Here is a 13,228-nt window from a genome sequence, read left to right as displayed (position 1 = left end):
TCCCCTGGGAGTCATGTCCCACGTAGAGAGGAGGAGGGCAGTGAGTTTGCTTGTCATGTTGGCTGAGAGAGAGGCCACATCTGAGCACATCTCCTGGGGCCTAATTAGGCCTAATTTTAAGTAGGCTTAGCCTATCCTTTGTGGGGATAAGTTTCATATGAACGAACCCCAAGACTGGGGGCTCAGCCTATTGATTTGGTTGTCTCCACTGCTTGTGAGAATATCAAGAATTTTTGCAGATCACTCTAAAGCCTGCTTTATAGAAGACAGTTAGATTCTCCTTTCTGCTTCTACATTTAGTCTGTTGCAGTACATTGTTTTAGTTGACGTATTTGAAGAAAATCCAGTTCATACAGATAGGTAATTGGGAAAAAAGAGTGTTTTAATCACCTTTTTCAAATAATTGCAGATATTTTCTTTGATACTACACACCAAAACTTGACAATTGGTAGTTCCTTAAATATTAACTGCACTGTGAAACCAGAAATCGTGTCAGTAAACTTTTCTCACACTGTGTGGTGAACTGAATCTTGTACCCCAGAACACTGGACATGTTCTCGGTCTTGGTCCACATCCTGGTGGGTGAGGACCCATTATAAATGGGGTCTCGTGAAGATGCTACTTCAGTTTAGGGGTGAATCACCTTGTGAATCACCAACTGAATCACCTTGGGCTTTAATCCAGATTACTGGAGTTCTTTATGAGCAGATTGAAATCTGGACACACTGGGAGAAAAACATAGGATTAAGTCTGAAGTCAACAGCACCCAGAAGAGAACAGAGAAGAAATTGCCATGGACGTTATCGTATGACAGAAAAGCCAAGGACAAGAACAGCCACTGCCCTGGCAGCAGCCCCAGGACACCATAGTTTTCAGGAAGAAAGCATCACCTTGATAACTCCTCGACTTTTGACCTTTCCTAGCCTCAAATCCGGGAGCCAATAAATTTTCATTGTTTGAGCCAACCCATTGTATCCTATTTCTTTTAGAAGCCAGGAAACTAAGACACACTGCTGCCTTAGCATCCCTTGATCTACCTTATTCTTTGAATGGATCTTTGTGGTATGTCTGTTTTTGACCTTGGAGATCCCTTGAAAGGTTCTCTGGGGGAACCCCAACCACACTTTGACAATCACTGAAGTAGATGATTATAAAAGTAGGAAAATGTAGGATTTGATGGTATAACTCACAAATTTGACCTAAGAGGTATCTACCTATTTATAATTTGGTTCACAACACACCACGAATACACATTCTTCTGAACAAATGGTGCCCTCCATCAGTGGATAGACAAAAGAAGCTCCAAGATGGACAGGAGCCCAGTGTGCCAGGTGTTCTGCCCAGCTGCCTAGGCCCTGGTCAGCCTATCAGGAAGGGGTACCACATCCGAGAGCAGCCTTCTCCCTGCTCAGGCTGCAGCAGGAGCACTGCCCTGCCCACTGTCCCAGGGGTGGCTCTCATCTGGGCTCTGTTCCTATCAGAGCTCTCCTCCTCACTCAGGAAGCCTTGGGGTGCCCAAGTCACAATTTGCAGATAAGGAGTGTCCACCACCCTCTTCCAGGAAGCTTCCAGCCCAGCCCCACTGCCCTTTGGAGCTGCCAGAAACAGACTCACCCAGCTCTCTGGCCATGTGCAGTTCTTACATAACCAGCCACAGCATGCCCCACTCTGTCTCAGCCACGTGGTGGGACATCAAGAAACGCACAGCCAACAATCTGCTCAGGGAATGGGCACCTTGCACAGTACCCAAGGCCAACACCCACAGCCACAGCTCCCCTGTAGACCAAAAGCCCTGCCAAGCCACGGGGCAGGGAGCTGGAGCACAGGGACCCAGAGCCAGGACCAGGGTGACCAAGGGGACTTTATATAACACACACCACATTTCTGTCCTAAATTCACATGTCCCTTTTCAGGGTCTAACGTGTCTATTACGTGTTGTCACTGTGTGGGAGGCTTTCCACAATTGGTTTTTATGTCCCTCACAATAACTGTTGAGGAATTTCCATTTAACAAACAAGGAAATTGAGGGTCAGCATTGTTACGCATGAGCCAAAGGTCACAGCTCTAGTAAGGAGCCAGGACTTGAACCTGGCTCCCTCTGTTCTGCAAAGCCCAAGTTTTTGTACCACTACTACACCAGGCTGCCTGGCCTTGCAGTGACCAGCCCTTCACCTCTCTGACGACCTCTTTTCTAGCTGGTGTTAGGAAGGGAGAAAGGAGAAGGGACGGCCCTCAGCTTGCTGTACATGGACCCAGCTAGGTCTTCCTGCCGTGCCCCTGGGGCCGTGTCCACCCCTGAATTTTCTTCTGCCTCAGCTGTCATGCCCCGTGTCTTTTTTTCACGACTAGAGCAAATGAAGCAGGAGGTCTGATGTCTTTTGCCTGCGTATCCTCATCCACACCCCACCCCGTGCCCTGCACATCATCGGTGTGCCCTAGGGGGTTGCTGACCATTAAGAGGAGTGGTCCCTCGCCCCTGTCCACTACCACTCAAAGACAGGCCCATGGAAGAGAGGAGCTCTGCAAACGCTCAGGAGGACAGGGTGGGGCTTGGGGTCACAAATCAGGGAAAGAGTGGAGAAGAGGCGGCTGCCCTGCACTCCTGCTTTCCGACAGGGCCAGCCCCCAGAGGACCCCAAGCCCTCCTACCATCCACCTCCTCAGGTCACCCTCACCACCAAAGGCCGGAAGGTGAGGTCAGAGAGCGAGTTCTCACAAAGGAGTCCCCCATCAAGCCTTGCATCCAAGGCTCCTACTGAAAGAAAGTGAATGGAAGGCAGAGCTCCGAGAGAAGGGAAAGATACCAAGCACAGCATTCCTGAAAGTCATTTCTTCTCCATGCTTCCCTAGATACCCTTCTCAAAGACACGCAATTCCTTCCTCTTCCCAGCTCCTGGGAGGTATTTATTCCTCCTATAGCATTTCCTACACTGGACTGGAATTTATGTTAAATTCTCAGCACTTGGATTCAAATCCTGGCTCCTTTACTCATGGACTGTGTGACAAATGACCAGCTACTTTACCTCTTTGAGCAATTAGGCCTGCAGCTTAGGAATCCAGACCTTCTGGTTGTACCTAAATTCTTACTCTGGAATGAGACCAACCAGTGCAAATTCTAGCACCAATCCTTACCTAGCCTCTCTCGCCTCAGTATCCTTATCTGTAAAGTGGGATAATAGTAGTGCCCACCTATAGCAGTAAAGGTATACTGTATATACCTATATACAGTATAGAAATAAATGAGGCAATTTATGCAATGTGCTTAGCACAACCCCCTGGCACCCACTAAGTATTAGCTATCATTAGAAATAGTCCTCAGTAAGGTTGCAAAGTGCCATGTCGGGTCCCCGGCACTTCGTAAGAGCTCACTAAACAGAAGCTGTGCTTATCTTCGTCCCCACAAGGCTGTGAGGCCCCTGGAGGTAAGCTTTGGGTCTTACCCTCTCTGATTCCCCAGGAGCCAGCACGGTGCTGACTTGACACCAAGGAGCCGCTCAGCAAACAAGGAAGAAGAACTGAACTAGGAGGTGTGAGCAGCCAGAAGAAACCTCTCGCTGGGAGAAGCAAGAACTCAGCTGTAAGGAAAGAGAAAACAGAGCAAAGGGAGAAAGATCGAGATAAGATAGGAAGAGTGAGCAAAGGAACAGGAGAAGCTATGACGGAGAAAGATAAGGGGGAAGACGGGAGAAGACGCAGGTGAGTAAAATGCCGAGAAAGGTGGAGGAGTCCTGGAGAGAAGTGCAAGGCGAGACCGGGCTGTGGCATCGACAAAGGGTGAGAGAGAAAGAGAGACGCGCGCGACTCGGCGGGGGACGGGACGCGGGGGGCTTGGAGGGAGGGGCTGGGGAGGCTCCGCCCTACCTCCCCGCCTTGGGGCTGGGGGCCCGGCTGTCGGAGATTGGATGCGGCGCGCGTCGAAGTCTGGGCCGGAGCCCGGAGGTGGGAGGTATCTGGGCTGGAGCCCCGAGGTGGGAGGTACCCGGATCACTTTGCGCGCTGGCAGCCGTCCTCTTAGGTGACCCCAGCGGCGGCGGCTACACCGGAGCGGCCGGGTCGGGGGCGCACGCCGGAGCACCCGAGGGCGCGGTGCACTGAGCTTCGGGAGCCTGCGCTGCACGCGCCTGGAGAGTGAAGCCATGCAGGTGGCGGCTGGGGGCACGCGGGCGGTCGCGCTGGTGCTGCTGCTGGGGGCGCTGCGGGCGGCGCCGGCTCGCGGCGAGGAGAATGACTACCTGGGCCGGCAGGCGGACGCGGTGAACGGCCGCGCGTCCTCCAAGCTGCCGCGGTGCGTCGACATCCCCGCCGACCTGCAGCTCTGCCACAACGTGGGCTACAAGCGCATGCGGCTGCCTAACCTGCTGGAGCACGAGAGCCTGGCCGAGGTGAGGCAGCATTCGCGGAGCTGGCTGCCGCTGCTGGACAGACACTGCCACTTCGACACGCAGATCTTCCTCTGTTCGCTCTTCGCGCCGGTCTGCTTCGACCGGCCCCTGTACCCGTGCCGCTCGCTGTGCGAGGCCGTGCGCGCCGGCTGCGGTCCGCTCATGGAGGCCTACGGCTTCCCCTGGCCCGAGATGCTGAACTGCAACAAGTTCCCGCTGAGCGACGACCTCTGCATCACCTTGCAGTTCGGACAGCCGGCCCCCTCCGGGCCTCCAGGTAGCGCCGCCGCTGTCGCCCGGCGCGCATCGACGAGCCTGGGTCCCCAGCAAGCCTTCCCGCAGCCCGGCGGGTCCGGGACAGACGCGGCGCCCCCCAGCCCCTCGGCGCACTGTGCGAGCCCCGGGAGGTGGCCGCCCCCCTTCACACACACACACACACACACACACACACACAGGCCTGTGCTCAGCCCTGCGCTCCGGGACAGCCGTCCCGCGTCCGCACGCGGGGCCTCCAGGAGGCTCTGCACGTCCCGCACTTCTCCGGCACCCCAGCTTCGTCTCTGAAGACCTCGGCGCCTCTCGCGGCGTCCCCCTTCACAAGCTGCCGGGATCCCTGGGCCGGGCCGCCCCTAAAACTGAAGGCCCCCCCATTCCGGGGCGTCCCCCATAAGTGTTCTACAGCCTCCGGAGAATGTCGGGGTCTAGGTTAAGCCTGAGCTATTGCTCCGCCCCGCTTCCAGCTTCTCCCACCTGCAGCCCCGTTCCCGACTTTCCGGGCTGGGAGCCGTTTGAGTTTGCTCTGGGAGAGGAGGTCGGGACAGGCGAGTCAGGCTCTCCGCCGAGCAAGGAGCCCCTGAGCGAGTTGCTTAGTTTAACACAGCAGGCGATCCCACCCGATCCCCGAAATCTCGAAGATCTTAAGTCCTCCGCCCAATCCCATTACCCCTAACTTCTCCCCATTTCAAGCTCCCTTTCGTCGTGAAGTCCCACGCGGCAGCTCCGGGGTTCGCTCGCCCCACCCCCTGCCGTGCGGGGAGTCCCCTCGCGGCCCTGTAAGCCCCCACCCAAGCCCGGGACCCCAGAGCCTCACACAGGCGGGTAAATGGTGTGTGTGTGTGTGGGGGGGGTTTGATGCCGAGTCTAAGCGACACCAAGCTGGGACTCCCCAAAGGCGCAGCACTGCTCTTTTTGGTAGCCCACCCACTCCTACCATTCCGAAAGCACTTTTCTCAGTTGCTGATGGGTGGCCTGCCCCGTCTCCCCACCCTACCTGACCCAGGCCCTCTCCTGAGGGTGGCTATTGCGTGAGGGGTTCCTGAGATGGGAAGGGATGAGGGAAGGGAAACCCGGATTCCTGGAGGTTGGAAATCAGAAAAGGAAGCAGGGGAAGAGAGCCAGCAGCAGGACTGCGCAGTCCCAGCAGGAATCTCTGCAGGGCTTTTGCTGGTTTTCTTGGAGCCCAAACATTAACAGCCTGAGGACCAAGGAAATTCCACCTGGCTCTGCTCTCTGCCCTCCCCCAGGCTCTTTGAGCCCTTCTTTTTCCCCAGTGATGGATGCCCAGATAAGGCCGCGACCTAGCAGGCTGGAGCAAAGGTCAGGCCGGAGCAGGGTGTCCTGAGGGCCAGGGTAGGCTGAAGAAGTGTCTGTGACCAAAGGATAAAGTTCAGGATATTCCATATAAAAATTAAGAGTTATGGCTTCCTTTTAAAGACTAGTTCTGTCCATGCTAAGCTGCTCATGTTAGAGGGGGCTACTTAGTCCCCACCCAGCCAACTTCACTCATTTACCCACCTGCCTGGACCCACCAGCATTTTATTCCTAGAAAGACCCCAGCAATACCCCCACCCCAGCACCAGACCAGAAACCACAAATCCTGAGTCTGAAACCTGACCCTCTCTAGCTTTGCAGACTGGGGTAACCATTCTGGGCCTCAGTTTCCTTTTCTCTAAAATAGGAATAAAATACCTACTTACTCGATTGAGGATTAAATGGGATAAAACTGAGAACACAATGCACATGATGGCCACAGCTGTTGTGGGGCAATCGTTGCACCCACCTGGGCAGTTTTGTCCCCACCCAACCTTGTCTCTCTGAATTATTACGACCACTCAGTGGGCAGGTGCTGCTGTGGCCTCTATCCCCTTTCCTGCCAAGGAATGGAGGGTTGGCAGAGTGAGGTGACTGGTCAGTAGGAAAGCCTGTACCCACAGGGGACCTTTGGACCCCCGTCTCTTAACCACCCTCCCCAATCTTCTCTCACCAGTAACCAAGATCTGCATCCAGTGTGAGAAGGAGCAGGGCACCGATGGCCTCATGGAGCAGATGTGCGCCAGCGACTTTGGTGAGTGTGGGGCCCACACAGTCACTGCCCCGACCACCCCACACCTATGCTCACAGCATCACAGTGAATCCCTACAGTTTCTGCATCATGATAACCATGAACCCCCTCCCCAGAGGAGTGCACCCATTCGTGCACAGTATCTCAGGGCTCCATGCCCCTCAAGGCCTGCCCTCCTTGGCACTGTCCACAGAGGGGTTCCCATGGCCAGTATGTCTCTGGGGGATTCAGGCTGAGCCTGGAGATGGCTGGGAGTATAGGCGAGAGTCGGGCTCCAGGGTGGACACGGAGCTCCCTCATCCTGGGTGCCTCTGCCTGGCACCTGGTACACCTCTGGCCAGGATAGCTGTGGTCAGCTGTCCCCACATCGTCACCCTGGAGCCTCCCCATTCCTGAGGCACCTGGGACAATGATCTAGTCCAGCGCAGTGATCTTTGCCAAGTCAGGTCTTTGTTTTGTGTCTTAGCCTCCTGTTAATAGAAAAGAGCTAATTACAATGTCCCTAATGCAGAGGGTCTTTATATTGTCAGCCTGTTTGCAAAGAGAATACTGCTCTTGCATGTTTTGTGTGTACGAGAGAGAAAGAAAAGTGATTTTAGGACACTTCCTTCCCTTGGTGAGCACAGTTATTCTCTGGCTGCTCACAGAGATGGAGGCCCAGAGGCCTGAAGAAGAGAGGGATGAGTCCAGTTGACTGGTCTCCCCCAAACCCAGAACTCCCTCTTCCCAACCACATTAGGTGCTGTGCCCTCAGTACCCCACTCCACCACCACCCCACTCGTCCATTTCCTGCCACAAGCACACTCTCATCCACACAGTCCTGTACACACAATCGTACACATGCACAAATGACAATGGTGTGCTGGAGCTGGTTCACACCAGCAAGAGCCAATTGTGCCCATCTCTTCCCAAGTCCACGTTCAGCGAGGGGCCGGGTCGTGGGGGGAGTCCTTACCCCATGGAAATGAGCAAACACTACAGATCAGGTGCACCCTCCCCAGAACCAGTTGCTAAGCATTTTCTAACCCACCACTGCTCAAACCACACTCACACTCACACACACATTACAGTTACACACTTTCTGCACACACTTACAACACACATACTCACACCTGCTCCACGCCACACGCACAGTCTCATTACTCACAACCAGAAATCTGAGCCAGACGATCCTGGAACCCAGCCTGCCTCCATCTCAAGGACCACCAAAGCCCCACCCCTGGCAGTCAGTCTCATCCCTGATTCTTCCTTCCCTGGGAAACCCAGCACCCCATTCTGCTCCCTGTGGAGAGACCTCCACCCTACATTTGGTGCTGTGGAAAGGCTCAGCTCGAGCAGGTCACAGCCCCTCCCTGGACCTTGAGATTGAAATGAGATACTGTCGGGAAAAGTCCGGCACATGGAAGGAGCTTCATTAATCTTAGAACACGCCCCTGTGAGCGCCACCTCTCCCACGGCCCACAGGGGGGAGGCTCCCTGAGCCGGGGGCTCCGGAAGGGCAGCCCTGACCTGGGGCCACCAGTGTCCTGAGCAAGCCCTTCGGTCCCTCCCACAGTGATTAAAATGCGTATCAAGGAGATCAAGAGAGAGAACGGGGACCTGAAGCTGACTGGAGTGCAGAAAAACAAGAAGCTGCTCAAGTCAGGAGGCCTGGACCGCAAGGACATCAAGGCTTTGGCGCTGTACGTGAAGAACGGCGCGAGCTGCCTGTGCCCGCAGCTGGACAGCCTGGCGGGCAGCTTCCTGGTCATGGGCCGCAAGGTGAGCGGGCAGCTGCTGCTCGTGGGCGTCTACCGCTGGGACAGGACGAATAAGGAGATGAAGTTCGCGGTCAAGTACATGTTCTCCTATCCCTGCTCCTTCCACTACCCCTCCTTGTACGGGGTCACAGAACCCCACTGAAGGGAGCTCCCCCTGCCCAGTGCAGCCAGCTGGGCCTTGCTCCCTTCCCCTGCCCCTGGAGCCTTCCCCACCCCCATCCTCTCCCATCCTGACCTCACCCGGCTCCCCGCTCCCCCAGCCCCTGCCTGAGGGTCCTTTCCTGAACAGTTGTTACTGGCACAGGTCCTAAGGGGCTGTGGGGAGCTGTCCTAGCTGACCAAGGGTTCTCTAGGGTCCCTAGGATCTTGGGCTTCCTCACTTAGGAGCAGAGCCTTCTCACTCGTGGGGAACCCCAGGTCTCAGAAAGTCGGCCAAGGAAGGAGAGAACCAGGGAAGGGTGCAAGGGCTGTGGGCAGCCTGAGGTAGCTTCCAGAGAGGACGATGGTGTCAGCTCCCCGCTATTAGTAGCGGAGGCTCACCTTGGAGAGGGAGGTGGCAATAGTAGGCTGAGCTGCTAGTGGGGGACAGTTCTTCTCCCTCCGGGGCCCTTTCTGTGCTCTCCGGCAGCCAGCACCTTCCTGCCTCCCCCACCTCTGCCCCACCCCTGCCCTGAGGCCTGGGGTGCCCGCTGGATCCAGAGCAAGTCCAGCCCAGCCTCAAGCAGCCTCTCTCTGCACCCCCACACCCCACCGTGCCCCCGCCCCACCTCCCCACATTGGCCTGCTGCCTCAGCCTCTACACTGCCTCCCTGCCCTGATGGTGCATGGGAGGCCATAGGTGTAGACATCTGACACAGGTAGGGCTTCAGTTTTGATTAAATCAAAGAAAACAACAGTTGGGTTTGACCAGGTGATTTCTTTGTCAGCCAAGAGGTTGGGGTGAGGAGGCCTTAGAATGGAGTTTTCAAAAAGCGGCCCTTCTCTTAACACACAGGCTCTCCATATGGGCATACTTGGAATGCCTAAGAAGAGCAGCACCCCAAGATTCTGTAAGGTCCTAGATAGCCCCAAAGACAGGGCCACAGCCCTAGAGAGGGCTGACCTTTTGTCCAAGCAGCCCCAGGAGGAACACAGCTGCCTTCTCCTAGTCAGAGACCCGGTTTCTCCCACACATGAGCAATGCCTGGCCAAGGGGAGCCAGGGTGCTGCTCTGCACAGCAGGAAGCCAGACTGTGTCCCTCCTAGTCCTCAGCTGTCGGCCCCTGGGTGCTGGTCCCTGACCTAGAGGAAATAGAGGCACACCCCCAGCGGCATCAGGGAGGCCTGGGCACTTAGAAATGCAGCATTTCAGGCCCCACCCCAGGCCTACTATATCAGAATGTGCATCTTAACGCAAGAACCCTCCAGGGAGCTTTACAAAATACTGGACCCCTTGAGCAATTAAACCAGACTCTCTCATGAAGGGCTCAGAAATCAGGCATTTTAGATGTTCCCGGGGATGGTGGGCAGCCAGGGTTAGGGACCACTATTAGACGGGCTAACAACTGAGGCCAGAAGAGGGGGAGGAGCTGGAAGAGGCGTGGTCCACGGCGGGGTGGGGGCAGAGCACCATACTGGATGGGATTTTTCGGTGGACTTGGAGGGATGCTAGCTGCTGCCTTGAGAAGGATGGGGCAGGAAGGGGAGAAGGCTTGAAAGGAAGGCAAGAAGTTGCTACCGCTCAAATGCCCAGCAGGTGCCAGAGAAGAGATGGGTGGGGCAGATGTACCCAGAGCAGGGGTCAGGACTCCCCCACAGAGGCTGTCCTCACTAGTGGGGATAGAGCTGGGATTCTTAATCCAGTCTGAAGGCTGCTCCTCCAAAAAAGAGAAAAAAGAGAGCACCATTCTCTTGAGGGGAGGAAAAACTTGGCTTCAGGGGTTCAGAGGCAGGTGACCTCAACGCATCCCCAGAAAGGCCAGAGGGCTCCGAATTCTGTTCTGGGGCCAGTGTGACCCATGCTCCCCTGAGAGCTACCCAGCAGGTGGTCCCACAGCCCACCCACAAATCCTCTCCCTGGTGGTCCCTGCTTGCTTCTACCCACCTCTACGTCACCCACCCTCACCCAGCTCACCCAGCTCCCTGAATCTGCCCCTTGTCTCCCCACCTCCTGCCCTGACCAAATATTTACAGACACTTCCACGGTCACCCAGGACCAGGGATTATCTTTTCACTGAACACACAGGACTTCAGGCCGGCTTCTGGCCAGAATACAATGCTGACCTCGATCAGGCTCTGGCCCCGGTATGAGGGCTCTATTAGGCCGGCTCATGAGCCCTCTCCAGGCATTCTCCACCCACCCCTGCGACAGGGTCAGAGTTATGCTCTGCACGCATCTGCTGTCCCCCAACACCTGGTGCCAGAGGAGAAAACTCCACCCTAAGACCAAGAAAGCCCTGCAAGTTCTGAGCCCCACCACCCTGCCCTGTCTACCCTCTGGAAGCCTGGAGACTGGGAGCTAGCGTTGCCCTGAGAGTGAACAAGGGTATCAGTGAACAAGGCCATGTGACCGCATGGCACGGGAATCCCGCTGCTCAGTCTGGAGGTCTGCAGGTGGGCAGTCCAGGATGGCTGCAGCTGCCCTTTTGGGCCCTCCACCTCCCAGGCCCCTTCTGCCTTTCTGCTCTGCCATGAAGGGGTGGGGTGGGGGAAGTTTTCTCTCATGCTTACAGAATGATACCTCCTCCTTCCAACTTCACAACCACGGTCCAGGCAGCTAGCTGGGGAAGTTGCTAAGAGCAAAAGTGGAAAAACAGTAATTTCCAATAAGTCCCACCTGGTAGATTTCCACTTTCAACTCACTGGCCAAAGCAATGCAGCAGGGCCACCCTGACTGTAAGAGAGCAGGGGAAACAAAGTAGTTGTTGTTGTTTTAAAACCAGGTGGTTGTTTTTTTAAATCAACCTAATAGCGAAGCATAGGAAGGATGTGGGGTAGACAACTAGCACGCAGGTTCGGGGAAAGAGAAGGCACGTGGCCTTGTCCTGTGGCTTGGCAATTGTGTGACACTGAGATCAATTCTGAACCTAACTGCCCAGCTGTAAAATGAAGTAATAACGACTTCTCAGGATGGCTGCATATTAAGCAAGAAAATGTCTTAGAAGTACCTGAAAACAATGCCAGCATGTAGAAAACATACATTAAATGATCATTAGTATTTTTATTACTCAAAAGCCATGAGTTGGCATGGTGCCTGTGCATAGTTGGTGCTCAGTAAATTCCTACTGGATTCATTAAGCAACTAAGAAACACTATTGGCAGATGGGAAAGGACAGAGCATTTGATCTACAAGTCAGAATTATTCCTTTTTAAAGGGTTACAGACCAACATTTGGGGGTTTGGTTTCAGAAAATATAATATACCCTTAGGTAGTGTGTAAGCTGATATTGAGGGAGAAGACATAATGCTGGGTGGCAGACACTACCCTAAGCACTTCTGCATTCTAATTTTGAGTTAAGTACTACTATCCCCATTTAATGATGAGGTGGTTGAGGCTCAGAGAGGTTAAGTATATTGTTGGAGGCCACACCATTTGTACATGAAAGGCTTAGGATTTGGCCTAATGTTCTTAACCACTATTCTAATGTCTGCAGGAGCAATGCCAAGGACAGGACAGGACAGGCAGTGCAGGTAGCCATGCTTCTACCACCCTACATCACAGGAGAATTTCTGGAAGCCCTGCTCTGATCCCAATCTAAAGGCCCTGACAGAGGCAGAGGCAACCTCTAACCATGGCTTTTCTCCGGATTCCTACAGACAGCCCCGCCCAATCCCTCCCCCCATGTCAGCCCTGACAGCATCCAGCCTTTCTGGTCCCCACAATGGAAGCTTACATCCCACAACTGTTTAGATGGCTATAATTGTAGCTATAGTTCACTCCCTGGGAAATTCAGCATGGGGAGTGGTTGCTGCTGGAATGTGTGATTGGCTGGAACCAGCCTAGAAGGCAGTCCTCTACCGGGGCCACGAAGAAACCCTGAGCCAGGGGAATCCAAAATCCCCAGCCACCAGCTGTGCCAGAGAATGGAATGTGCTGCTCTGGGATGTTCAAACAGACCCTGCCAAAGGAGGTGGGGTTGCTGGGCATCGGAAGGTTGGGGAGCTCCTCCACAAGGCTACCTGTTCCCCTAGCCCACAACAGAAACATAAGCAGCTTGAGGCCTTTTTATTGAGAAGCGGTCTGAGAAGCACATGCATGAGACTAGGAATATGCAGCTGCCATATAACCTCAACCCCCCCCGAGGCAGGTTCTCTCCCTCCTCTTTACTGTCCAAGTCCTACTGTCTGCAAGGCACAGGTCAGACCCATTCCTGGTCTGCAAAGTGCCGTGCAAAGCCTTCCCTGCTACATTTCCTCAGCTGTAAAATGGGAAGGACAATGCGTACCTCATAGGGTCACTGTGAGGATTATGTGAGACAATGCATGAAAAGCACCTACCACGGTGCCTGGCACCCAGTGTGCGCCCCACCCAACCCAGCTGCATATACAGTTCTCACAGTAAATCCTTTTCCTGTTGGCTCTCAGCCTCTCCAAGGATGGACCTTTTTTAGTTTTCTCCAAGGAATTAGCTAAAATCTCTCCAATTTCTAAAGTCTGCAGTGCTTAGTGTTTACTACGTTACAGTCCCAACTCCAACCCCTGCCCAGCACTAGATCCTCATGATTTAGTTCATAAGACAGAGCCTCAAGGAAATCCGACAACCATCA

The 13,228-nt window shown here is 54.6% G+C and overlaps 1 protein-coding gene across 1 annotated transcript; it reads left to right on the top strand.

Annotated features, from left to right (window-relative positions):
- The first annotated feature begins 4,136 nt into the window (after positions 1–4,136).
- SFRP5 (secreted frizzled related protein 5) lies at positions 4,137–8,910 on the top strand. Its single transcript, XM_077124401.1, has 3 exons — positions 4,137–4,659; positions 6,649–6,726; positions 8,279–8,910. Exons 1-3 carry the CDS (start codon positions 4,137–4,139, stop codon positions 8,623–8,625), a joined length of 948 nt encoding a protein of 315 aa, XP_076980516.1. The 3' UTR covers positions 8,626–8,910.
- Positions 8,911–13,228: the final 4,318 nt, after the last annotated feature.

Source organism: Tamandua tetradactyla, chromosome 13 (genome assembly GCF_023851605.1).
Source record: "Tamandua tetradactyla isolate mTamTet1 chromosome 13, mTamTet1.pri, whole genome shotgun sequence".
Classification (NCBI taxonomy): Eukaryota; Metazoa; Chordata; class Mammalia; order Pilosa; family Myrmecophagidae; genus Tamandua; species Tamandua tetradactyla.
The sequence above is the reverse complement of the archived record's forward strand: the minus strand, read 5'-3'. Positions and strand labels throughout refer to the sequence as shown.